The sequence below is a fragment of the Rana temporaria genome, chromosome 2 (assembly GCF_905171775.1).
Source record: "Rana temporaria chromosome 2, aRanTem1.1, whole genome shotgun sequence".
Taxonomy (NCBI): Eukaryota; Metazoa; Chordata; class Amphibia; order Anura; family Ranidae; genus Rana; species Rana temporaria.
The window spans coordinates 344009053-344032677 of NC_053490.1; the positions used below are offsets into that span (position 1 = coordinate 344009053).

General features: G+C 43.7%; 1 protein-coding gene across 7 annotated transcripts in view; it reads left to right on the forward strand.

The window, feature by feature from the left end:
• The window catches only part of LEMD1 (LEM domain containing 1), a 376965-nt gene that overhangs the window by 248445 nt on the left and 104895 nt on the right, over window positions 1-23625 (forward strand). For all 7 annotated transcript variants that reach the window (XM_040337551.1, XM_040337548.1, XM_040337546.1 and 4 more), the window contains one exon: window positions 17096-17187. In XM_040337551.1, coding sequence (XP_040193485.1) covers window positions 17096-17187 — 92 coding nt within the window. The remainder of the gene's footprint in view (window positions 1-17095; window positions 17188-23625) is intronic.

Consider the following 23625-nt stretch of genomic DNA (forward strand, 5'->3'; position numbering starts at 1 on the left):
ACTTTATATATGTGCTTATATTTTTAAACAAGGCAGGTTGGAATAACCTGGAAAATACATGAGCAAGATTCAAAAGCTCCCGCTGCTGCCTGGATATGAAAATATATATATATTTTTTATATGTGCATTATTTCACATTTACCCGACTTGTGACAATGTAATTTATAAAATCGCTATACATTCCACTTAACAGACATATTGTGAATATAAAACATTACAGCTTTCCAATTTCTCTAGATTTAAGGCACGCATTTAGGTATTTTGCGGGAACAGTTATAGGATTCATTTATTTTTAATCAATGAACTCTATATTCACACTGGTACTATAAAAGGCAAGCCAACTAAGAATGCGTCTGTGAACTGCCAGATTAAACAATTCAATACAATAAAACTTAGAGTATAAATGATCTAGAACCAGTGGTACGAAGAAGCATTTTTGTGGGCTGTGAAACCAGCCTTGCAGTGCAATTTATGCACTAGTCAGTTTTTTTAGCCTTTGAATCCTGGCCGGAGCTTTAACTGTTTCATAAAAGCAAGGAACAGATACTTTGATAGATGGACTCCTCTGTGCTTAGCACTCTTTCTTTTGAAGTACTGTAGTGGCTTCTTTTTTTTTTTTTTTTTTTTTTTTTCACTTCAGACTTCAACCTTATAGAGTGTGCATTTATCCGCTCATGTTCCGTTAACCAGCCCTTAGCGCCTCTAATCGGGTTTCGCATCATTAGTGTGGTCTTTTTTTTTTTCTTAAGTTGCTTTTTCTCTTCCAAAAATATGTATATTGTATATTTTTATACACATATATATGTATTTTTTTTTTTTTCTTTTTTTTTTTTTTTTTTTTTTTTTTTTTCTTTTTTTTTCCCTTCCTCTTTTCTTTTTTTTTTGATATATATGGCCCGGAAAATAAACAAAACAAAAAGACAAATAATTTTACAATTCCTTCACCTTATCCCCGTTCCTCCCTCCCCCCCCCCTCCCCCTATCTCACCATATACATTCCAAAATAGCTTCTGATGCCTTCATCTAATTATAATTTGTCTTTAGGTCTCAGCCCTTAGTTTTTCTACATAGCTCCAAGATCTCTTAAATTCCCTCCAATTATCCCACTTCTTATCTTGAGCTATGTTATTGCCTTCTACTCCTTCTCTCATTTCTTCCATTCTATAGGTCTCTTCCACGGAGTCTATCCATTCCCAGATTGGGGGACATTCTTCCTCCTGCCATTTTCTCGGTATTATCCTTTTCGCGGCATTTAGTAGATGTGGGACTAGGGTTTTCTTATAATTTTTCGTTTTTTCCTCTCCCCCATGAAACAGTACTACCCAAGGGTCCAGTTTAATTTTTCCTTTTGTAATCTCTTCTATGCATCCCAAAAATTTTTTCCAGAATACCTCTACTTTAGGACATTTCCACCACAGATGGGCCATGGTTCCCGGGGTCCTACATCCCCTCCAACACTCTCCCGTTTGTTCGTCATTAAATTTGGATAACTTATCTGGGGTCATGTACCATCCAGTCAGGCATTTATAGCTCATCTCGGCTGTACGGCTATCTACTGCCGAGGAATGAACTAGTGTCAGCATTTTTTCTATTGTGATCCTATCCCGTTTTGATCCTAATTCCCTCTCCCATTTTTTGACGAAAGGGGGGACCGTCCGCTCGTCCACCTTTAGCAGAATCTTATATAATTTTGAGATGGTTCCCTTGACCTTCTCTGATGTGCATAGTTTTTCCAAAACGGATAGCTGCTCCCCTGACCTCAGTGGGTGCGGCAATCTTTTTATAAAGTGGGCTAGCTGATGGTATCTCCATTCGTCAATTTCTAAAAAAAAAGTTTTTTTCTCTTTTAATTCTTGTAGTGTTGCAATGTGCCCATCTTTTATTACATCTCTTAATTGAGTCGTGTCCTTTTTTATCCAATTTCCTCCAATCTGTGATTTACCCGATGCAAAATAATCATTGTTTTTAAGTGCTAATAGTGGTGAATTAAATTCCTTTTCTATTTTTTTATACATAGTATCCCAAATTTTTAGTGCATTTTTGGTGATCTCATGTGTATTCTTATCCAGTGTCCTATATTGAGGTGGGTTCCAAATAATCTTATTGAGACTTGCCTTTGACATTTCATTTTCGATGTTGACCCACCTCTTTTCCTTGCTGGCCCTAGCCCACTCCACTACCCTTGACAGGATCACCGCCTCGTAGTATGTTTTAATGTCTGGTACTGCTAGTCCCCCCCTTTATTTTAGGTTGTCTTAGAGTCTGGAAGGATATTCTGTGTTTCTTGTTTCTCCAAATAAAATTCATCATCTGTTTTTTAAGAGCTGAGAAGAGTATTCCAGGCAAACGCATAGGTATCATCTGAAACTTATAGGTAATCTTTGGTAAAATTACCATTTTACAGAAATTTATTCGTCCTATCCAGGATAGTGGTCTATTTTTTATCCTCCCAATTTCCTCCCTGATTTCATTTAGCAATGGAATGAAGTTTTTCACATACATTTTTTTGGTTGATTTTACTAGAAAAATACCGAGGTACCTGAGTGCTTTTACCCAGGAAAATCGATATTTCGATTTTAAGTCCCTTTCCTCCCGTCCGTCAACATTAATGCTTAAGATCTCAGTTTTGGCTACGTTGATTTTAAAATTTGATATTTCTCCGTATAGCGTACATAGGTCTAATAAATTTGGAATTGAGGTTTTAGGGTCAGACAAATAGAAGAGGACGTCATCTGCAAATGCCGAAAGTTTGTGTTCGTCCTCCCCTATTTTAATTCCTCTTATATCGGGGCACCTGCGTATCCTGGCCAATAGTGGCTCCAGAGAGAGCACAAACAGGAGTGGAGACAGGGGACATCCCTGCCTAGTACCGTTTTTCATTATCAGCTCTTGGGATAAACTACCATTTATTTTTATTTTTGCCCTCGGTTCCTGATACAAGGTTGTTATCCACTCTCTCATCCTTTGACCAAACCCCATTTCTTCCAGGGTGCGTAACATGAATCCCCAGTCTACCCTGTCGAATGCCTTTTCTGCATCTATCGACAGGAGTAGACTGGGGGATCCGATCATTTTCATTCTTTGCATTATCAACAATGCTCTGACTCCATTATCCTTCCCCTCTCTTCCCTGGATAAACCCTGTCTGGTCTGGATGTACCATCTTTGCCATTTCTTGTTTTACTCTCTCGGCCAAGACCTTTGCGAACAGTTTCACATCTGTGTTTAACAGAGATATTGGTCGATACCCTGAACAATCTTCTTTGTCCTTGCCTTCCTTGTGGATAACTGTTATACTGGCCTCTGAGGCCTCCCGGCTCAAACAAAAGTCTTTACCCAGTCCGTTAAAATATTGGCATAATTTTGGTAGAAGGATCTCCCTACATTTTTTATAATACAAAATAGTGAAGCCGTCGGGCCCCGGACTTTTACCTGTTGCTGTACTGGTTAATGCTATATTAATCTCTTTTTCCGATATTGGTCTATCCATAACTGATGCCTCGCTTCTGTTTATTTTTGGCAGTCCAGCTTTCTTCAAGAAATTTACAGTTTTATTTATTTTTTCTCCCTCCTGCCCCTTCTTTTGTTCTACCGAATAGAGTCTCTCATAATATAGCCTGAAGGTCTCTGCAATTTCCTTTGTTGTATGCATCATTTCTCCTTTTTCATTTTTGATTTTTTCTATATAGTTTTTTGATTTCTTTTTCTGTACTATTCTTGCTAAATGTTTATTAGTTTTATTCCCCCACATATATCTTTCCCTAGCAATTAAGTTAAATTCCTTTCGGGTTTCTTGTTCCATAATATCCTTCAATTCATTTCGTTTATTGACTAGTTTCAAATACAGATCGCGTTGTTTCCCTATTTTTTTGTGTTCCTGTTCTAAGAGGAAGATCTCTTTTATTAATCCTTCTTTTTTCCTATCTTTTTCTTTCTTTTTCCTTGCTCCTTCCGAGATAAAGGTTCCTCTAATCACTGCCTTATGGGCATCCCATAATGTTGCCACTGAGACTTCCTCTATATCGTTTAACGTGAAATACTCTTCCAGCTCCTTTTTTACCCTTGTTAAACTGGTCTCCTCTATCAACAAGTGTTCATCTAACCTCCAATTTTGTTTAGGTCTCTGATTTCCTGAAATGTCTATTATCATACTTACTGGTGCATGATCGGAGATCGTCATGGTTTCTATTTTTGTCTCCACCACTATATCTAAGGTCCTGTGATCTACTAATATGTGGTCGATCCTTGAATAGGTCCCATGGACCGAGGAGTAAAATGTGTAATCCCGTTGGTCAGGGTTGAAGACTCTCCACGCGTCAATCAACTGACTCCTAAACAAGGCATCCCTAAGCTTTCTTAGCTGTGCGCACCGAACATTCGATGTCTGGGATGACTTATCTATTTTTGGGTTGATACATAGATTAAAGTCTCCTCCCATGATTACTCTTCCTCTCCTAAAATCTATTAGTTTCCCTAGTATTCCCAAAAGAAATTTTATAGGTAAGACATTCGGGGCATAGACATTTACTAAAGTACATTCCAATCCCTCCAATCTTCCTCTCAGAAAAAGGAATCTCCCCTCTGGGTCTGTCAGTCTATCAGTTAGTTCGAACCTTATCCTTTTTGAGATTCCGATTGCTATCCCTCTAGCTCTTTTGGATATGGTGTCCCCATAGTACCAAATAGGGAGGTCTGGTGCATATAATCTGATATTTGATCCTAATGTGATATGTGTTTCTTGTAAAAAGGAGATGTCTGCTTTATATCCCTTCAATTCCTTGAGAACCTTATGTCTCTTGGTTGGGCTATTGAGACCTTTCACATTATAGGATATACATTTGATTTGTGGCATCTTTGGTCTTTTCCTTTTTTCTGAATATTTTGGTGAGATAGGCCCCATCCTTCCCCCCCCCCCCCCCTCCCCCCCCCTCCCCCCCCCCCCCCCCCTCTCCCTCCCCCCCCACCCCACACCCCCCCTCCCTCCGCCCCCCCCGTCCACCCCCCCCCCCATCCACCCCCCCCCCCCACTCCCCCCTCCCCCCTTTTGGCCACCAAGTGACCTCTGAACCAGCTAACATATCCTGGTCCAGATTTCTCCCGGTGGGGTCTGGGATTGCCTCCTACCGCTCATTTTTTTCGAACGATAGGGATAAAGGTCTTTCTCGCCCTCTAGGGAGAGCACGGACCATTCTCCCCTTTTTTCTCTTTTCTCCTTCCCTTCCTTTTCCCCCCCTGTTCTTTCCCTTTCCATTTCAGCCCCTATCTGAGCTCTACACCCAGCCAGGCAGGTCAGGGGTCTGAATTTCTAATTTATTGCAAAAATCTTTCAGGTCTTCGGGAAATCTCAGAGTTGCGGACCTCCCATCATTTGCTGCTATTAGACAGGCTGGGAATCCCCAGTTATACTTTATTCTCTGACTTACAAGCTGGTTTAAAAGTGGTTTTAGGAGCCGTCTCCTTGCCAGTGTATCAGGGGCAAGGTCCGCGTAAATCTGGAGCTCCATTCCTTTATACGCTAATGGGGGTACCCCCCTCAATTTCTTCCAGATTTTGTCTTTATCTTCATATAACTGGAACCTTACAATGATGTCTCTAGTGCGCTCTGTCTCTGCTCTTTTAGGGTTTCCTACTCTGTGCACTCTTTCTATCTCGATTGGCTCTTCTGGTGTTCGTTCCAATAGTGGGTTAAATATTTCTTGTATTATTATCTTAAGTTCCTCCCCTTTCTCTTCTGGTAGCGATCTTATTCTCAGATTCTGTCTCCGGTTTCTGTTTTCCTGATCCTCCAGTCTGTACATAATCTGTCTCTGTTGTAATTGCATCTGCTCCATTTGCGCTTTTAAGGTGTTTGATTCTAATTCTTGCTTGTCTATCTTCTCCTCCACTGACTCCACTCTAGAGAGAAGAAATCCGAGATCCGTCCGTAGGGTCTGTATTTCCCCCTTGATCGCATTCTCTAGTCTCAGCAACATCTCTCCCATTTCTCCCCTTGATGGGATCTGTAAAGCTGGCCGCTGTTCATCCATCCTGCTATTTTCTACGTCACTTTCTATAGCCCCTTCTCTGGAGTCCATAGATATTTCTCTCGAGTCTCTGCCCTGGGGTTTGCTGTTTTCCACTTTTTTTTCTTTATCTTTATTTATCTTTTGTTGCTCCTTGTGTTCGTGGGCTGTCTTCTTTGATCATGAACGATCTAATGGAGCTTGTTGCTGCTTTATCACTTGGTGTCTTCGGGGGTCCCCCTTTTGTGGATCTGCTTGCCATCCTGTTCATTATTCGTCCTCCCCTTCTGATTCTCTTCCCCAGCTTGACCTCCTGTTTCCTCTCCCCTTATCTATTTCTGTTCTGTTTTTTCTTCCCCTTCCCCCTTTTTTTCCTTTTTTTTTTTAGTTGGTTTGGCCCCCTGTATTTTTGAATGCCCTTCCGGGGATAACTCTCGTGTCACCTCCCCCACAGCCTTGTCCACGTATTTCGTCTTGCCAGGAGGGGGGGAGACGGAGGGCCTCCGTTCTGTTCCTATATGCTTTCCTGAGGCTGGGGGTACCCCTCCCCCACTTATACTTCTCTCACTCCACCTGCCCCAGTTGCCCAATTGAGTTAACCCCCCAATCCAGGGTGGAGATCGGGTAAGTAGTCGTGGGAGGGAGAGAGTACTGAGGGAAGCGGGGGTGAGCAGCAGACAGGTAGACAACCAGCTGAGGAATTAGCAGCAAATAAACAGCAATGTCACCAAAAAAAAAAAAAAAAGAAAAAAGCACAAAACCCAAAAAAAAAAGCAAAAAACAAAGAACGGGAGGGAACGGGAGAGAACCTGAGCCCCTCTCCCTCTATATATCTGTATATATGTATATGTTTGTATATGTCTAGCTGTACTCTTTTATTTCCATGTCTGGAATGTCCTATTGATCTCAAGTGTATCAGGTGTATCACATTTGTATCACATATGTTTTCTGAGTACTTAATTCAGGATTTTAATAGGGCTTGAGGACCAATTTGCGTATTATTGCATTCAATGTCCTACCAGTCCCATAGGTTTTTGTTTTGGGTTTTCCAGGGGTGCAAAGTTAGTACTTAAAAGAGCAATTTACCAACAGACTTGTTTTCATTTATTCGGATCACAGTCATTTACCTTCTATTATGATCATTTGTAGAATTAAGTTTAACCAGGTTTAGAGATATGCCAATACTTTTTCAGATCCTGCTTCTCCCTTTGTAGATGTCTCCTACCTTACCTCCGTGCTTCCATCTTCTCTTTTCCTCTGTATAGAGCGTGGCTGTGCTCTGGGGGCTGGGAGCTGACCTTGTTACCTGTGTCGTCCGTGTTACCAGAGTTGGAGCTGCTCCATGTGAACCCAGCAAGCTCAATCCGTCCGCAGCGTATCCAGCCTCCTGTCTCGTGCCGTCCGTCCTTCCCTGCTCCTCACCAGCTGTTCTGAAGTCTCCCTGGTGTGGCAGCGTGTGGCGGCGCAGCAGTACACAGCGTGTGTCTCTAGGCTCTCGCTCCTTCTCCTACCGCTGCGGTGGAATGCTGTCTCTGAAGCGGTCCCCGGCGTGTGGTGTGCTGGGGTGTACACCGGCGTCTCATCCCTTCAGGCATTCATCCAGCGCTGTCCTTCCCAGCGGCCGAGCAATCCCATAGGTGTCCACTCCCCCCACCTACGAACGCGCGCGCGTCCTCACGTGCACGTGCGCGCCATCCCCTCAGCTTTTGGTGTAGCCTTACTGACTGTAGTGGCTTCTCAGTTGAAGGTAAATCTAAAGAAAATTCTATGGTGTATGGCCAGCTTAAGGCTGGATTCACACCTATGGAGTTTTAGTGCTTTTTGCATTTTGCAGATTTGCACTACAGCCCATTTAACATGGTATCCTATGGAACATATTCTGTAGTGCAAATCTGCAAAATGAAAAAAGCACTAAAACTGCATACGTGTGAATCCAGCCTAAGATCATATTTATTTCATCAAACATTTGGGCAATATAGTGTGTTTTGGTGCATTAAAATAAAAAAATTAAATGAGTTTGCAAAATCGCTGTGCAAATACTGCATGAAAAAAAAAATCTGTAGGGACTTTGCTTTAAAAAAAATATATAATGTTTGGGGGTTCAAAGTAATTTTCTTGCGAAAAAAAATATCTTCGTGTAAACAAAGTGTCAGAAAGGGCTTTGTCTTCATGTGGTTGGAAGAGTGGGTGATGTGTGACATAAGCTTCTAAATGTTGTGCATAAAATGCCAAGACCGTTCAAAACCCCCCAAAATGACCTAATTTTGGAAAGTAGACACCCCAAGCTATTTGCTAAGAGGCTTGTCGAATCCATGGAATATTTTATATTTTGAAATAAGTTGCGGGAAAAAGATTTTTTTTTTTTTTTTTTACAGAAAGTTGTCACTAAATTATATATTGCTCAAACATGCCATGGGTATATGTGAAATTACACCCCAAAATACATTCTGCTGCTTCTTCTTAGTACGGGGATACCACATGTGATACTTTTTGGGAGCCTAGGCGGGTACGGGACCCCGAAAACCAAGCACCACCTTCAGGCTTTCTATGGGTGTACATTTTTGATTTCACTGCCTATCGTTTTCAGAGGCCATTTAATGCCCCAATGGCACAAAACCCCCCACAAATGACCCCATTTTCGAAAATAGACACCCCAAGCTATTTGCTGAGGGGCATGGTGAGTATTTTGCGGATCTCACTTTTTGTGTATTTAAAATATTTAAAAAAATTAATATTTAACCACTTCCATACCGGGCACTTGCGCACCTTCCTGCCCAAGCCAATTTTCAGCTTTCAGCACTGTCGCACTTTGAATGACAATTGCGCGGTCGTACTACACTGTACCCAAACAATTTTTTTATAATTTTGTTCCCACAAATAGAGCTTTATTTTGGTGGTATTTGATCATCTCTGCGGTTTTTATTTTTTGCGCTATAAACAAAAGAACAATTAAAAAAAAAAAACACTTTTTTCCCTCAGTTTAGGCCGATACGTATTCTTCTACATATTTTTGGTAAAAAAAAATCGCAATAATCATATATTGGTTTGCGCAAAAGTTAGTGTCTACAAAATAGGTGATAGATTTATGGCATTTTTATTTTATTAATTTTTTTTTTTTTTTTACTGTCACCGTGACATTGCGGCGAACACATCGGACACTTTTGACACGTTTTTGGGACCATTCACATTTATACAGCGATTAATGCTATAAATATGCATTGATTACTGTGTAAATGTGACTGGCAGTGAAGGGGTTAACCACTAGGCGACGAAGAAGGGGTTAATATGTTCCCTAAGATGTGTTATAACTGTAGGGGGTTGGGGACTCAAGGGGAGGAGACCGATGTGTGTTCCTCTGTACTGGGAACACACATTGGTCTCCTCACCGCTGACAGGAGGTGGATCTGTGTGTTTATACACACACAGATCCACACTCCTGCCGTGATTACCGACAATCGCCCGCCGGGTCACGAGCGTCCACCCGGATTAAGGAGGGGTTCCTGCCGCCGTCATTTCACAATGACGCGGTAGGGATGTGGTTAAAGCGGATGTGCCATGAAAAAAAAATAATAAAAGCCAGCAGCTACAAATACTGCAGCTGCTGACTTTTAATATTAGGACACTTACCTGTCCTGGAGTCCAGCGCCGTCTGCAGCAGAGGACGAGCGATCGCTCATCACTCTGCTGCTCCTCCCGCCATCCTCAGTGAGGGAACCATGAAGTGAAGCGCTCCGGCTTCACTACCCGGTTCCCTACGGTGCATGCGCGAGTTGCGCTGCACCGCTGATTGGCTCCCGCTGTGCTCTGGGAGCCGAGTGTTCCCAAAACACAACGGGGGGAGGACGGGAGGTGACGTTCTGCCCGCAGTTTACCCAAAACTGTGTGGCCGGAAGTGAGTGCAAATACCTGTCTTTAGACAGGTATCTGCACCCCCTCCCCCCTGAAAGGTGTCAAATGTGACACCGGAGGGGGGAGGGTTCCGATCAGCGTGAGTTCCACTTTAGGGTGGAGCTCCGCTTTAATGGACTCAACATGCCTCTCGGCAATTTCCTTGGGTTGTCTACTTTCCAAAATGGGGTCATTTAGGGGTGGTTTGTACTTCCCTGCTATTTTAGCGCCTCAAGAAATTAGATAGGCAGTCATAAACTAAAAGGCTTATTGACTTTTTTTTTTTTTTTTTTTAAAGACATGTGGCTGAATACATTTTGGCCTAAATGTATGACTAAAATTGAGTTTGTTTGGATTCTCCTTGTAACAAAAAGTAGAAAATATTTTTTTCCATTTTATATCGCAAAAAAATAGAAATTCGCAGAGGCAACCAAATGCCATAAAAAGAAAGCTCTATTTGTGGAAAAGAAAGGATGCACATGTTGTTTGGATACAACATTGCATGACCGTGCAATTACCAGTTAAAGCAACGCAGTGCCAAATTGTAAAAAGACCTCAGGTCTTTAGGCAGCCAAATGGTCTGGGGCTGAAATAGTTAATATAAAATAATTATTGGTGATATGCACAGAAAAGCTGTCTTTTTATTTATTTATTTTTAAACCCAGCGGACTGAACAAAAAGAGAGGTCGCCGTGCTAACTAAGCAATGTTAGTGTGGCGATCTTCCTCCGCTGATCTATTGTGGAGGGACTTCCACCCCACCAGAACACACTGATCAGCACTCACAGCCATTGGCTGCCAGCAATGATCAGATGCCGGTTTTCCAGCATGCTCATTCGAAAGAAGCCAATCTTGAGACCGGTTGGACGGTTCTTGACATTTTTGACCTGTGTGTACTCCGTCTAAGTCCTTTTCGAAAAAATGAAAAAAAATGAACCAACACCATACACCCTCCCCACCCCTGCTGCATTTGCCTCCCAGGATGTTGAGCTGTCAATGCAGCCGGTCCAATCGTTTTGAGGATTTGAAATTCTCCTCCTCCCTCTTTGTACAGCGCTGCTGTGATGGATCAGAACAATTTGTTATGCCGGCACTGACCAATATTAATCATTGTGGTCTTATTCTTGTACAAAAGAGAGCATTATGTGGAACTATATGAAATTCTTTACCAAAATCAAGATGGGCAAAGTCCACAGTACCACTCTGGTCCAAGACACGTGTAAAATGGTAAAAAAAAATGGTCTGGTAAAATTTAACCCCACGCTGTTTTAGATCCAGCATGTTGTATGTTTGTGAATGATTTCATTAATTTTCCCACAGATGATGGGAACAAAACCCCAGCACAAAACCCCCCTAAATGACTCAATTTTAGAAAGTAGACACCCCAAGCTATTTGCTGAGAGGCATGTTGAGTATGTTAGAAATCCTAATGCAGTGATTGGTTTTTGGGGTCTTGTATGCTAGACTCCCAAAAAGTCTCTCACATGGTATCTCCATAATCGGGAGACGCAGCATAATGTATTTTGGGGTGTAATTTCACATATACCCATGCCATGTGTGAGCGATATATAATTTAGTGACAACTTTGTGTAAAACCAAAAAAATTATATTCCCAAAACTTGTGGCAAAATATAAAACATTCCATAGACTCAGCAAATAGCTTTTGGTGTCTATTTTTCCAAAAAAAGGTAATTGGGTGGGGAGGGGGCGGTCTTGGCATTTTATGCACAACATTAGAAGTTGTCTCTTGAAGACAAAGCCCTGACACTTTTTGTTTACATGGAAAAAAAAAATCTGCTCAAAAATTACTTTGAACCCCCAAACGCTATATATATATATATAATACGCTGGATGCGATGGTACTATACCCCAGCACGCCTCCATAAACTCTCGACGGAGAACTCAGATAGTGTTATAGAAACTTTAATAACGCACGTACATAATAAAAATCAGCGATTCATAGGAATATTAATATCGCACGTCAATAATTAAAATAAGCTATAAACTTTTTGTCTATATAAAAATTAAAAACAAAGAATAGCGCTGCGAAAAAGAGAAAAATTATTACATTTATTGATACAGAGAAGACACTTGTATTAATCCCATATTTACAACCATGACATAACCGATACCACCTTCAAAACCAAGATGATATCGTAGGCACACAATTATACAAACAGTAAGATGGCTAAAATGGATACATCAGTATCTCAAGACAATTCATAGGAAAGGAAAAGTTACAGAGATTAAGCTTAGGAAGATAGAGAGAGAGAGAGAGAGAGAGGGGGGGAGAGGATGAAGGAGAGAGGATACGTCACCATTCTGCTAGGTCCACATGTTCAGGGCAAGAGAGAGCTCTGAGAGCTTTCTCTCTGACCTTTAAGGTCCCCTGGCCTGCTCTACCCCCCCCCCCCTCCTCCAGGCTTCAAAATCCTTAGGATGCTATTGGTGTAAAATTGCCTTACAACCAGATTGGTTGAATCTCAAGCTCAGAAATTCATTGGTCCCGAGTATCAATCAGTATCAGATTGGTTGCATTTTCAAGCCTTAAAGAAATGTTTCTAGTGTGCCAAAAACCTCTGTTTGATGTGTCAAGCCAACCTTTGATGTGTAGTCACACCAGTAAGCAAAGGGCCCCTGCTGTGAGCCTGTCCATCTTCAAAAAGAAAATTTGGCTAATGTAAAGGACAGCTGAGCCCTTCAATTTTGTCAGATCACAAACTTGAAGTCCAGTAAAACATACATTCATCTTTTGCACTGGTTTCCCTGGTATAAAATATGAAGTTCAAACTTCCCACCACAATAGTTGCTGGAGATGTGGTGAAGAAAGAGGGACTTTGTTAAATATATTTTGGGCCTGTAAGAAAGTGAAACAATGCTGGGGAGAGATTCAAAGAATTGTGCAGAAATTTTCAGATGTTCAGATACTAGATGACCTGTTTTTTTTTCTCCTCCACTGCTCGCAAATTCCGGTTCAGATCTATAAAGGGTCGGTCTTAAATCATTTGATTAACGCAGCAAAAGCCGGAATTGCTTTGCAGTGGAGAGACCCTAGACCTCCCTCTATTAAAGCATGGCTCCATAGGGTGAGTGATATAGGAGCTATGGAGGACTTGGTACTATCCGCAAAAAATAAGAAAGATCTGTATGACCAAATATGGAGGAGCTGGAATCTATTTATGTACTCGGAGGAGGGTAAGAGATTAATAGGGGCGACGGCTGAAGAATTACTCTGCTGACACGGAGAGGTATAATTGGGTGTAACTTGGTTTATGAGGAATCAGAGAATTGAAATCCCTCCATCTTCTCCTTTTTTTGGGGGGGGGAAGGGTGAGGAAGGGAGCGGGTAGGAAATGGAAAATAAATAAATAAGAGAGAAAGAATAAGAAGTCAGTAATTAATACTCCTCTAGTCCAAAGATACAGGATATTGCTGGAAAGTGTAACATAAGAGTAATTAATACTACATTTCTACGATAGATGGTTATGATGAAAGTAATGTCCTATGAGAGAAGGAAGATTAGAGGTGAATAGATCCTGTTTTTTTTTCTTTCTTAGTTTGTTCCTTTGGTGGATGATGGTTATGATAAAATGCTTGTTGATAAACTAGGAAATTGAACTTAAAATATGTGTTATGTATTAAAACTGAATGTAAATTTTATAAAAAAATAAAAGATAAATTATGAAAAAAAAAAAAATTGCAAGCACACAACCGTGCAGTGGCGACAAACTACATACATTTTTAAAAGCCTTTACAGGTTACCACTTAGATTTACAGAGGAGGTCTACTGCTAGAATTACTGCCCTTGATCTGACGTTCACGGGGATGCCTCACATGCATGGTGCAATTGCTGTTTACATACGACACTTGCGTTCGCCTTGCGGTCTATTAACCACTTGCTTACTGTGCACATATACCCCCTTCCTGCCCAGGCAAAATTTTAAAGAAAAATTCTCAGTTTAGGCCGATATGTATTCGTCTACATATTTTTGGTAAAAAAAAAAAAAATTGCAATAAGCGTATAGTGACTGCTTTGCGCAAAAGTTATAGCGCCTACAAAATAGGACATAATTATTATTATTTTTTATTTATTTTTACTAGTAATGGCGGTGATTTTTTTTATTTATTTATTGGGACTGCGACATTATGGCGGACTCATCGGACACTTTTGACACATTTTTGGGACCATTCACATTTATACAGTGAACAGTGCTATAAATATGCACTGGGGTTAAATGTGTAGCCTAGTGAGTGATTGTAACTGTAGGGGCAGGGGACTGACTGGGGAGGTGACCAATCTGTGTGTCTATGTACAAGGGACACAGCATCGGTCTCCTCTCCCTGACAGGACGTGGATCTCTGTGTTTACACACAGAGATCCACGGTCCTGCTCAGTTACTGGGCAATTGCGGTTACCCGGCGGCCATCGCGGCCGCCGGGCACGCGGATCGTGTTCCCAGCCCCCTAGCGGCTTTAAAAGACGAGGACGTCATATGACGTCCTGTCAGAACAACTGAGCTACTATGCCGCCGTCAATTGACGGCTGGTAGATAAGTGGTTAAACTCTAGACCTCTCTTCTGACATCAAAGCATCTGACCACACCAAGATCGGTGTGATAAGATCATTTCCCCAACAGTGCTGTTTATATCCAGCGAAGTCATGAAATGCTCATAGCTTCCGGGTTTCTTAGGCCATAGAGATGATTGGAGCCATTCTGGTCTCCGATTATGGTTAGCTGATGGAATCACCGGCTGCATTCTCTGGTTCCCTGGTGGGACAGGAGAGCCCAAGAAAACCCATGTAAAACGGTGGAAGAGGGGGGGCATCCCCTCCCACTGCTTGTAAAAGCAGTCTAATTGTCTCCTAGGTTTGCTTTTACATGAAAACTGACCGCCATCTGAAAAGAACGATACCAAGATGATACCTAAACCTGCAGGCATCCGTTCAGTCTAATCACTTTCAAAAAGGGTCTTGAGTCCCTAAAAAAAAAGTAATGATATTGTCTGCCCCGCTGATAAAGGGGGGGTCGTCATCCTAGATCGTGAATCGTATATGGAGGAAATTAATAGAATTCTATCAGATGTAGGCACATTTTCTGCATTACCCAATAATCCCACTTATAAGTATAAAAAAAGACCTAAAGGCTATCGAAGATCCTTAATAAAAAAAGGAAAAAGATTTCTTGGTACCGGAAGTCCCTCAGGTGCCGGTTATGTACTATTTGCCCAAAGTGCATAAAAATCCCCTTCAACCACCCTGTAGGCCTATTATAAGTGGGGGAGATTCGATTACCTCTAGGGCAGGCCAGTACATAGACAATTACTTGCAGCCCCTGGTGGTGGGTACTCAATCTTATCTTAATGAGCCAACTTAAGTAATATTCTGGATGGGGTTGAGTGGAAGGAGAGCTACATCTTAGCTACGGAGGATGTAGCTTCTCTCTACACTATAATTTCCCACCAGCATGGCAGGGAAGCAGTACAATATATTTTGAGCAAGGATTGAACATTTTGTACCTCACAACAGGAATTTATTTTGCAACTACTTGACTTTTATATGGGACATAACCATTTTTGGTTTCAGGGTACATATTATTTGCAGTGGCGCTAAGTGGCCATGGGCACTAAATTTGTGTCCAGTATGGCCAACTTGTTCATGTAACAAACTACCAGAACCTTTCCCAGCTACCTGGAGAGGAGCCTGTGGGACGCAGTAGAACTGCCAGGACCATGGGCGTACGCAGGTAGTGACAAGGAGGGTCAAGTGCCCCCCCTGGAATTGACAAGGTGTTTGCACACAGACACTGGTGTCCGTGAGCAGTCCTTGCAGGCATGGAGGGGAGGAGAGGGGGCGCCAGATTGTGAGCTGCACTATGCTCAGAACACTCGGGAGAAGCTCTTCGGCATTTTGCCCAGCTTTCACACTACCCCACGCTCTGAACTCTGGATACAGCCTGTACAGTGAACTGAGGCTGTGCTTGCCTTCTCTGTAACTGCAGACAGGAGAAAGGCGATCCTCCCAGGTTTGGCTGCTTTCCAAGTCAGAGTGATCACAGTCAGAGCAGCAGTGAGGGTAGACAGAGCAGGAAGATAAAGTTCTCAGCAGCCACAGTCCAGCCCAGCAGTCACCAGAGCTCACCCGGGGCCAGCTAAGAAGTTCCTGAATAAAGCCATGAAAGCTGCCATTAAGGTGAAGTGCTAAATTATATGTGTAGAACAAGCGTTAGTGTTTGCTTGTTCTGTGTCATGGTCTGCCTGTAATCAGTGTGGCAGATTACTGTTTAATTATCAGTATCCAGCAACTCTGATAAGACCCCAGACCAGGACAATCCTACTACTTTCCAGGCTGATAACAAACCTGTAATGGACATTTTTAAGGCTACATGTTTTGATTGCAAATGAGGTGAGCATCTGCAAGAATTCATTTCTGACCAAGCATGTGATCAGTTACATATTAATTAAGGTCAGTTACAAATGTCTAAAAATCTCTCTCTCAGTATAAATCATTTTGGCCATTCTGTATGTAGCTGTTAATATTTTACAAGAAATATGTATTTTACAAGAAATCTGTATTTTAGGCTAACTGAAGACACCCAAAATTTAGTATGAATGGGGCCTAAAGGACGCAGGTCCCACCCCTCTGTGTTTTGAGATCTACTTATATTACTGCTTTTCTACTAAACAAATGCATGATGGGACAGGAAGGGATTGCCTGCTTGTTTGCCAGCGCCCAATTCATCCTCTTGGCAGTAGTATAACCCAATTGTCTCTAATTTACTTCTGAGCATGTGTCCATTAACCACTTAAGGATCGCCTCCTGCAGATATACGTCGGCAGAATGGCACGACTGGGCACAAGCACGTACCTGTACGTCGTCTTTAAGTGCCCAGCCGTGGGTCGCGGGCACGCGCCCGCAACCCGGTCCGAAGCTCCGCGGCCGCGGGACCCGATCGCCGCCGGAAAGCTCTATTTGTGGGGAAAAAAGGACGCCAATTTTGTTTGGGAGCCACATCGCACGACCGCGCAATTGTCAGTTAAAGCGACACAGTGCCGAATTGCAAAAACTGCCCAGGTTCTTTACCTGCATAAAGGTCCGGGTCTTAAGTGGTTATTGAATGCTAAGAAATGGATTTTACAGTAAGTACACAAATCCTGCTTTGTCATACAGTCGGTCTGTAAGGTTACTGCTGTGCTTTTTGTTCTACAGGTGCTCAGTTTAAAGACATAGCTGGATTGGGAAATGAGGTTCATTTTGATGGTGAAGATGGAACCATTTTGAAAAACTACAGCCGCACCAATGTAAGTCTCTTTTTGTACAATTGTTTAATATCCACAGGATAGTGTCATGAGTGTTTAAAAAAAGCTTGCAAAGGGTTGCTATAACATAGTTATAATATGTATTTTTAGTTTTTGTTTTCACCTGTTTACCATAACATATTTTTAGATTTTGTGTTTCATACTCAGATTCATGGATCTGTAAATGTTTTCTCCAGTGGTCATATGTATATATTGGACGATAGTGGTGCAACGGATCGTCATTGATCCGTGATCCGCACGGATCAATGACTTTGGATCAGCGCACACGTGATCCGCGGGGCTTTGCGGGATCGCAGAGCGGTAAAAGACACATTGAAACTGTTTCCGCTATGTTCGCTCACAGCCCCGCCTGCTCCTAACCACGCTGTAATAGACAGAATGCGGATCCAATGCTTGCATGTGTTCTGTCTATCACAGCACAAAGTTTGGAGGCGGGGCTGTGTGCGTGCAGCGCAGACAGTTTCAACATACGGGCGGTGAGTTGCTTTCTAGCAGAACCTGTGTGCAGACACCCCCCCACACACACACATACCTCTCTCAGCTGGCTCTGTCTTCGGGACTTTGCCCCCCCCCCGGCTGCTGAGTCTGTCTCCTGTGCCTGCTGCCAATGTACACAGTGGGAGGGGTGAGCTGTGCTCTTCCCATCTCAGCTGTGACAGGAGTTCTAGCACAGTGACGGGGTCAATAAAGAGAACCTGCACCTCCAATAGCTATCACAAAGGGAATTGTTTTCTCCTGTGTGATAGCAATAAAGTTAAGTGTAAAAAAAAATAATAATAATAATAATTTAATAAAATAAAAAAGTAATTAAAAAGTAAAGATTAAGAAAAATAATATTAAAAATAAGAAAATTATACAAAAATAAAAAAGTAAACGACAAGCTACAAAAAAAGTGATAAAGTAATAAAAAAGAAAAAAAAAAATATTTGAACTAATCGTGCCGCCCCTGCCATCCAATTGCTATTCTCCATTGATGGGGGGGGGGGTGCATTGCGGAACCTGGCCTTAGGGCGGCAGGGAATTGGGGGCACAGTGAGGCTACAATAAAGCTGATTTTTTTTTTTTTTAATGATCCGAAAAATTATCCGATCCGTGACTCTGATCCGAGGAAATGATCCGAACCGTGAGTTTTTTGATCCGTTGCACCCCTATTGGACGATGTGATTAGCATTTGCTTGAAGCCAGTTCACCTCTGTATTATGTTTCAGTAGCAGATGTACTGCTGTATCATGCATTTTGGCACTGCAAAGGTAGTGATTTTGAATAGGCCATAACACTTGAGAAATGGCTCCCACTCTGATTTTTCTTCCGTCGGATGTTCCGTCGGAGATACAGTGACGTCACGGACACCAGCGGGGCTTACTGTGTCCATCTGAGGGGCTCCTTTGCTGTGCCTTCATATCTGCATGCCGGCGGGACCTTGCTATATGCCACACGCAAGGGCTGTTACACTTCCCTCTATCACATCCCTCGATCACTTCACTCTATCACTCTGGGATTCTACAGCCATCCACTGGGACATCTACATGCCGACAGACTGATGTTAACCCCTCCTCATCTGGATTCAGCAGTGGTATCGTTCTACACATTTTTATTTAAGTATCATACTTGGCTACATGTTTTTATGACTGCTTTTGCTACCGTTTGGTATTACTCGCACCATTTTTACAATTTATGTAGCTACATCGATTTTTATCTCCAGTACAATATTTATTTTGTTACCTACTTGAAGACCAGAGGTCGACCGATATGGGTTTTTCTCTGGCCGATACCGATGCCGATATTTAGAATTTGGGGCGGCCAAATTTTTTTTTTTTTGCCAGTTGGCGCTAATTGGCACTGGCAGGTTGCACTGGATGGAACCAATTGGCAATAGCAGGTGGCACTGATTGGCAGGTGGCACTGGTTGGCAGGTGGCACTAAGGTGGCACTGGCAGGTGGCACTAATTGGCACTGGCAGGTGGCACTAATTGGCACTGGCAGGTGGCACTAATTGGCATGTGGCAATGGATGGCATTGGCAGATGAAATTGGTACTGGCAGGTGGCACTAATTGGCAATAGTTAGCACTGGCAGATGGCACTGGTTGGCACTGGCAGGTGGCACTAATTGGCAGGTGGCACTGGATGGCCTTGGCAGGTGGCACTGGATGGCACTAGTTGGCACTGGATGGCACTAGTTGGCACTGGATGGCATTGGCAGGTGGCACTGGATGGCATTGGCACTGCCAGGTGGCACTGGATGGCACTAGATGGCGTTGGCAGGTGGCACTCGATGGTATTGGCAGGTGGCACTGTATGGCGTTGCCACTGGCAGGTGGCACTGGATGGCATTAACAGATGGCACTAGTTGGCATTGGCAGGTGGCACTAGTTGGCATGGCATTGGCAGGTGGCACTGGATGGCATTGGCAGGTGGCACTGGATGGCACTGGCTGGTTGGCATTAGATGGCACTGGCAGGTTTCACAGCACATAATGTAGCTGATGTGTGAAACTCTCTCTATACAGTTTCACATGGTGCTGCAGAGAGAGGAGCTCAGATTCATTGTGATGTTGAAGGTGGGCGGGACCCGGGTTGGGTGGGACTCAGCTGTCCAACACCAGCCAATGGGATGAGATCATTGGCTGGATAGCTGCTGAGTCCCGCCCACCCCGGGTCCCGCCCACCTTCAACATCACGATGAATCTGAGCTCCTCTCTCTCTGCAGCACCATGTGAAACTGTATGGAGAGAGAGTTTCACACATTATCCGCTACATTATGTGCTGTGAAACTGTGAGAGCAGAGAGAGAGGGGAGCTCAGATTCATTGTGATGTTGGAGGTGGGCGGGACCCGGGGTGGGCAGCTATCCAGCCAATGATCTCATCCCATTGGCTGGTGTTAGACAGCTGAGTCCCGCCCACCCCGACATCAATCCGTGCTAGTGACAGCTCCATTCTCTATCTCCTTAGTGTTTCACACACACGGCACTGCTCTGCAGACAGTGTGGAGAAGGGAGGGGGAACCCCATGTTCCTCCTTCCTTCTCCACACTCTGCTGATGCAGATCTGCTAAATATCGGCCACTTTTGGATAATAATCGGCCGATGCCGATTTCTCCAAAATGACTGAATATCGGCCCGATATATCGGTCGGCCGATATATCGGTCGGCCGATATATCGGTCGACCTCTATTGAAGACTGTACAAGTTTTAATGCTATTCCCATCGAGCGCTGCCTTTTGTGTGTTTTTTTGTATCCTGCTATCCATTTATCCAGGGGTTTTTAGCTGCACTGGGAATCAGCCTGCAAGGAGATCAGCTAAAAGTATTTGGATCTGTATGTGTGTTATAATTAATCAAAATTAGTCAATTAAAAAATCGAATAAAAAGAATCAATTAATCGAACACAAAATTTTTAATCAGTAACAGCTTTTAAGCTGTATTTTAAAAATACTATTTCTCTTTTGTCCATGGACGGACACAGCATCCTTAAACTCTTGACTGTAGGGTTATGTTCCGTCTATTAGGAAAGGACTAGGCAGACATGTTAATAGTAATGTAATGTTTAATCTTGTAATGATTAACATGTAATCTTTAGCAACGCTGAACAGCCCCGCCCAGGGGGCGGTCCCTCCGGTCATAACCCCTCTCACTGCAGTGAGCAGCTCCAGTTTTTTTCTGCCTAGTAGAGAAGGACTTGGCTCCCTTTGGGCCCATCGGCCACAACATACCCTGTTTGCTCGCATATGACCGGGCTACTGCTGTCTGAGTGACAGCGAGCTGTGGCCGACAGCTACTCCGTACTGCTCAGAAGTGGGTCTGTCAGGAACGCACTAGCAATCCTCGCAGGATGGGTAAGTACTTTTCCTCCTGTCTGACAGGGTGGATCAGCTGAGCTTTCCTAGGGGGGGACGATTAGGGGGTCCCTTGTCCTCCCTTTCCTCTCCCTCCGCCATTTCCCTCCTTCCCATGCATGGGCCTACTGTTACTAACCGGGGGTCTTTCTCTTCCGTTCATGGACGGACACAGCATCCTTTGACTGTAGGGTTATATCCGCTTCCTTCCAGGAGATTTAGGCAGAATTACAGCACTTAAAGTGTTAACAACCTTTCTTTAGTGCAGCTCCTCCCAGGGGGCGTGGTTCCCCAGGTATAACCCACACCTTGCTCTAGCAGCCTCAGTTTTTTTCTGCCTAACGACAGGAGAGGTCAGGCACTCTGGAGTCCTGTACTCTGGAGATTTTTTTCTTGCGATTTTTCTCGCTTTTTATTATTTTGTTCCTGCATTTTTGAATCCTGTGATTCTTCTATCAACAGCCGACTGGGTGACAGGCTGGGTCTTGACTCTTGTAGTCCCCCCATGTTCGGCCATCGAGCGTGTGCCAGCCCTCAGCTCAGCTCTGGGTTGTCATGACATTGCTCCAGGGGCGGCCGGGGAACTACATGTTCCAGGACACACATATGACCGGTCTCTATGGCATTTTTAAACAGTTTGTCTGGCCGACAGCCATGCCGTTAGTGGACGTTGGTTCTGTCTGGGATACCTCCAGCCGGTGGTCGCAGGACAGGTAAGTAGTGGCCCCTTGCTCAGGTAAGGTGGTATGGCTGGTGTTTTCCCTGGGGAGGTCGACTGAGGGTCCACCCTGCTTTCCTCTCTCCCCTTCCTCTCCCTCCTTCCCCTGACTGGGTAGCGGCTGTGAAGGGGGGCCTCCTGGGTTTTCTTTATTACCGCCGGGGCCCGTGTGTTGTTGGGGGGACTGTGTTGTTACTCTGGGGGGTGCTGCTGTGTTGTATGAGGTGATTTTTACCTCAGATGGCGGCCATCTTGGAAATCTCTTGGCCTCTTGTGACAGTTTTAGTGCTGTGAAACGCTGTGTTTCTTCCCTGAGGTGACAGACACAGCACAGCCAGCACATCAGAGCACACCTCAGGTTTTCAGCTCTCTCTGCAGCTGGGTGGGGTGGCGAGTCCCTGGGAGGCCTCTGCTTCTATTTTTGCAACCAGGAGGTGACCGGTGGGTTGTTCTGTCTTGCAGTACACAGCGGTGGGGCAATATGGAACCTGAACCTGATGTTTCTGCCCCAGCAATGCCTGAGTTATACTTTAATCCCCCTGCTCCTGCCGCATCTGTTGAGGCAATGTCGGCTGTACTTGAGGCATTTCTCGCCAGGTTTGAAGCAGCTGGTGCCCAGTTGGGGGGTACAAAGCGCCCCCTCCCTGAGCCTGCTTCTGGGGATGTCTCGGACAATGCAGACTTAACCCACATGGACTGTGAGGATGACTCTGCTCAGGGTCAGTAAATTATAGAATTTGTTGGAGCTTTTATTCTGCGGTGCGTGATACTCATAAACTTGAGGATTTGGTGGGAGCACCAGTTGTGCCGGTCCCTTTTGGGTTCCGCAAGCCGCCCAGCACCGCAAAAAAGTATTTCCCTGTGTTCCTTATTTGGAGCATTTGCCATGTAAGGAATGGGACACGCCACAAAAAGTTTTTGCTGTTCCTGAAAAACGTTGCGGTCCGTTATCCCTTTGAGGTGGACTTAAAAAAAAAAAAAAGTGGGTCTCTCCTCCGTCGGCGGACCCTCCTGTGTTCAGACTAAGTCCACCACATTGCCTGTGATAGGGGCTCCTGCTTTTACGGACCCCACTGATGGGAGAGTGGAGGCTGTGGCCCGCTCTATGTTCACAGTTGTGGGTTCGGCTGTGAGACCGGTCGTAGCCAGGTCTCTGGTGTCGCAGACACTGACTGAACGGGCAAAGTTGTTGCTGCAAAAGCTGAAGGAGCAGGATGCTTCCGAGACCTGCAAGGACCTGGCTGAACAATTGGTTCACGGTCTAACATTTGTCTGTGAGTCGGCCCTGGATACGCTTCCCTTGCTTTCCAGAGCCTCTGCCTATGCGTTGGTACTATGCCGCCTTGTGTGGCTGAAATGCTGGTCTGCGTGGAGAAGGCCTTGGTGGATTTGCCCTTTTTTTTTTTTTTTTTAATCAGATAATTTTTTATTGAGTTTTTGACATACAAAACATACTTGATTTAATATAATCTTTTTTCTTTAAAATACAATTCAAAATATTGCATGTTATATTGCACTACCAGTTTCGCGTATCTTTAAGAGCACATACATATCCATTCAGCACCTCTATATTCTTCAGCACTATATTGGGTGCATTATGTCTAAGAACCTTAGATGTACCCTTCATACATTTTCTTTTCCCCCCTTTTCTTTCCTTTTTTCTTATTTCCCACTACCCTTCCAGACTGTTTATTCTACACCGGCCTAGTAGCCGCTGCAGCTCTATCTTCAGGGGTTCTACTTTGGATCAGACTTAGTGGTGCCATGGACCCCATATATTCTCAAACTTCCCCAAGTTACCCCATGTTTATACGTAAGTTGTTCCCTAACAAGAGAATCCTTTACCGATATTATCCACTCTGTGTGTGT